This window comes from Sinocyclocheilus anshuiensis, unplaced genomic scaffold (assembly GCF_001515605.1).
Source record: "Sinocyclocheilus anshuiensis isolate Anshui unplaced genomic scaffold, SAMN03320099.WGS_v1.1 scaffold81, whole genome shotgun sequence".
Classification (NCBI taxonomy): domain Eukaryota; kingdom Metazoa; phylum Chordata; class Actinopteri; order Cypriniformes; family Cyprinidae; genus Sinocyclocheilus; species Sinocyclocheilus anshuiensis.
Window position 1 is genome coordinate 42,500 of NW_015537945.1, and position 4,041 is coordinate 46,540.

At 34.7% G+C, this 4,041-nt stretch overlaps 1 protein-coding gene across 1 annotated transcript in view; it reads left to right on the forward strand.

Annotated features, from left to right (window-relative positions):
* Positions 1–1,413: 1,413 nt before the first annotated feature.
* Positions 1,414–4,041, forward strand: part of LOC107663836 (RNA-binding motif, single-stranded-interacting protein 1-like) — an 82,270-nt gene continuing 79,642 nt past the window's right edge. The window contains exon 1 of the mRNA XM_016454187.1: positions 1,414–1,535. Within this exon, the coding sequence (XP_016309673.1) occupies positions 1,464–1,535 (72 nt within the window). The 5' untranslated portion in view covers positions 1,414–1,463. The remainder of the gene's footprint in view (positions 1,536–4,041) is intronic.

A 4,041-nucleotide genomic window follows, 5' to 3' on the forward strand; every position in this document is an offset into this window, starting at 1 on the left:
TATGCAGCATGAACCAATCAGCTTGTGCCAAGTCGTTTAACTCTCTGAATATCATCAGTTATGTTAACACCCCGTCAGAATGCGCCATCTAGAGTTTCATGACTGAACTATATATTTAACCCTCTGTTTGCATAGAGTTTCATTCACTGGCATTCAAAATCAGCCATGTTTCTAAAATGTAGTCAATCTTGATAAAACAGTGATTTGATGCCAATTAATGTCCGTATTTAATAAAGATGTTAACAAAAATACAAAATAAGGATGGATCTGAAACAGAAGCATGTACCACTATAGATGCTCTGGAGGATGAATTTGACCTTTAGCCTCAGTGTCCCGTCAAAAAGCCTCCTCAAAAGTCGTTGGCCTATCAGCAGAGGAGTAGTCCTGCACAATCCACTGTAAACTCACTTTCAGGTCTGGCTACATGGTTTGATATTTATTTTTGCCCTTTTTTGCTGTTTCATTAATCATTGTGTGGTGAAAAATTTTATTAAAGTTTTTATTAAATGTTAATTAAATGTTTTCTCTAGCTTTATATATATATATATATATATATAAACAAAGCCTTTATTCGTGGAATTGTATCATTGTACAACAATAAAAAAAATATTAAATAGGCCAATATACACACACATTTTATCAAGATTAACAAGATTTAGAAACATGATTGCTCGATTCTGAACGCTAGTGAAATATTTGGCTACATGATATTAATATTAATTTTGCTATTATTCTTTCATTATGACCCTTTTTGCCATTTCATAAATATATCTGTGTTCATTAATTGTTTTATACGTTAACTTTGTGCCAAAAAGCCTACCCTAGTCATCATTGTGACAACTTACCCCATATATTGTGACAATATGCCCCTGATATTGGTCAGCATTTTAAATGAACCGTATCTTGTTGTTCCTAGTCAATAAGATTCAATAATATTATAATATTCAAAAGTAGTTACATTTTTAAGGTTTGTGTCAATATCTCCCAGGGGAATATTTACTGCCATAAAAAAATTGTGACAACTTGCCCCATATTTGGCTCATAAACAAAATGAGCAGGGTCATAATGTTGACAAGCAGTTTCAAAATAGTAGTTAAGCCATATATTCTTATGTAAAAATATGTGCACAATATGTGCACTAATAATCCAACCAAGAACATTTGTGTATCGATTTTTTACCATATAGCTACTGCAAGTTTAAAAACACTGAAACGTGACAAATTCTTACCCACTGCTTTTAGATGCACAACGTTTGGTTGCTGTTTATTAGTCTGTGTGGCAGACTTTTCAGCAGAGTTTGTGTGCACCGGAGGGTGGCTGCTCTGCTCTGCTCTGCTCCACCGCCCACCTCGCCTCTCCAGTCCCAGCGTTTGGACGTCGACAGCAGCGGTCGGTGTTGGTTTTTCTCCGGGTTTCTGGTCTGACAGAAGTGACATCCGCGTCTAAATTTACCGCTAATCTTCATGGGCAAGGTGTGGAGGCAGATGTACCCCCAATATACCTACTATTATTACCCCCCTTACCTGCAAGCCAAGGTACGAAAAGCAGTTTTACCTCATGTTTGATATCGCATTTGTAAATTCGTCTGCGGAGTGTCATGTTTTATTGGATATTGTGCGACATTTTAGGGAATCGGTTGATACTGTAGTCAGTCAGCGCTGCTGTAAGTTTGTAGCGTAGGCTACTTGAGGGGATTTTCGGGCGGACATTTTAAATGTTTTTTTTTTTTTTATATCAGATATAAACAGTCAAATCCAGATATAACCTGATCGTTGCTGCTTTATATGCAGTGCTGGTTTAAACTCGTTGTGGTCGTCGTTTTTTGGCGTTATGAAATGTTTTGCTCGTTCTCTTGGCCAGTGAATTCCTGTGGCATGACATCGCGCGCTGGCTGAAGTCAATCTCAGTGAGCTCTAGTGTTGTGATCGGTTCTCCTGTGAACTTGTTTATTTATCATACTAGTTTATCCACTTTTGAATTATTATATATATATATGTAGTTCAAACTAATCATAGTTTAATTGTAAGGAGACAGGTTGTTGTTTATTTACACAGTCAAGTGGTTGACCGATATGCCCGATACTATAGTAGGCTAATGCCGATAGTACAATTACAAAAATCGAAATTGCTTATTAAACGAACACTTAGTATTCTATTTACTAAAAATTAGTGGTCTGACTTGTTTTGGAACATGCAGAATTCAGAGCAAGCCGAATGGCTGATTTATTATAGATAATTCAATTTAATCATGGCGAATGAAATAAACTATGAGATAAAATGCTTATTATAAAAAAATATATTGATTATTGAATGAATATTACTTATTAAATAAATACTTTTTGACACAATATCTCTCTCTCTCAAATAGAAAAACAAAACTGAAAATGTTTTTATCCATTGACAAGGCTATTGTTCGATGTTGTTGAAACTGAAATGGAAACTTTCTTCAGCTACAGTCAAGTCATTAAAGGAACACTCCACTATTTTTGAAAATAGGCTCATTTTCCAACTCCCCTAGAGTTAAACAGTTGAGTTTTACCGTTTTCGAATCCATTCAGCCGATCTCCGGGTCTGGCGGTAGCACTTTTAGCTGTAGCTTAGCATAGATCATTGAATCTGATTATACCTGAAGTTGACTGAACAAAAAAATGCTACAGGAAATTGGTACTAAGAAATAATATGTTACAACTGAAAACTGCAATAACAGTGTCAAAGTCAAAAACTGAGAACACTGACACAATATTAATAAAAGATTTATTCAAAAGAGCAAATTTTTAAGACAATGTTTTCAAACATTAGGCAATTAAACAGGCAAATGGCTGCTTGGCTGCTTACTGGATTACAAAAAGATTTAAAAGTTAAATTTTTAGGCTGGTCTGCCTCAGCAGTTTACCAGCAATGTCAAAATGATTGAGATGGACAATCAAAGCAAAATAAAAATAAAAATCTAATTTTACCTAGGCCTATCCCCCCCAATGTTCAAGACATGGTTACAGCCTTGCTTAAATGGATAGTTCACCCAAAAGTGATAATTCCCTCATTTATTCCCTTATGTCTCAAACTCATATTTATCTTAAAAGTTTTGAAACCCTTTTACTTTTCATTTTATGGATGTAAACAAAACATATCAGTCTATGAAAATATATTTGTATTCTAAAGAAGAAAGGCAGTCATATGAGTTTGAGATAGAACAGAGTAAATGATGATACATTTTCATTTTTGGGTAAACACTCCCTTTAAATATTGCTCACATGAAACAAAATTTCATATATTGCACTAACCTGCCAAAACCTGCATCAATACATAGATAGAACTGCTATCATCATAATATAAAAATCCTGTAATTCCATGCTTTTTAAATTCACAAATATTTAAGCCAAAGTGATTCAACACTGCAACAGTGAAATTAAACACTGCAGTTAAAACAGTTTTACAAAACTATGCCACTAAATATGAAACATGACTAAACAGTAGCATGTACATGAGGAACACAAACTTTCAAAATATGAAGGATGGTCTATAAAATAGAAGTGCACCTATCTGCAAAACACTCAAACGTGTATTTTAGTCCTTTTAGAAAGTCAATAATCAGCACATAGAGAAGTCCAAAGTAGGGGTCGACCGATATGTGTTTTTCAGGGCCGATGCCGATACCGATTATTACAGATCAAGTAGACAATAACCGATATTTTGAACCTATATATATGTCTGGTGTAAAAATTAAAATGAATGTCAAAAGTTGTTCATGTATTTATGTCCTCATATAGTGGATACGACAGAAGCTGAAATCACCGCGAGCATCGCACACTTTGTGTAGAAAACAAAAGCGCTCGTCTGTGCCATTTACATACACAGAGACACGCAGAACATGCTGGATCCATATTTAAATAGTATTTTTGCGGCTTAATATTTACAGATACTAGTCCATATTGCAACTCTATTTAAGTGTACTGACCTACTTTTGATTAATTCATCCAAACTTTGACAAATTCCGTGACATTCCGCGTCATACAGTAAATTCCATTTATATGACTGGATTCCG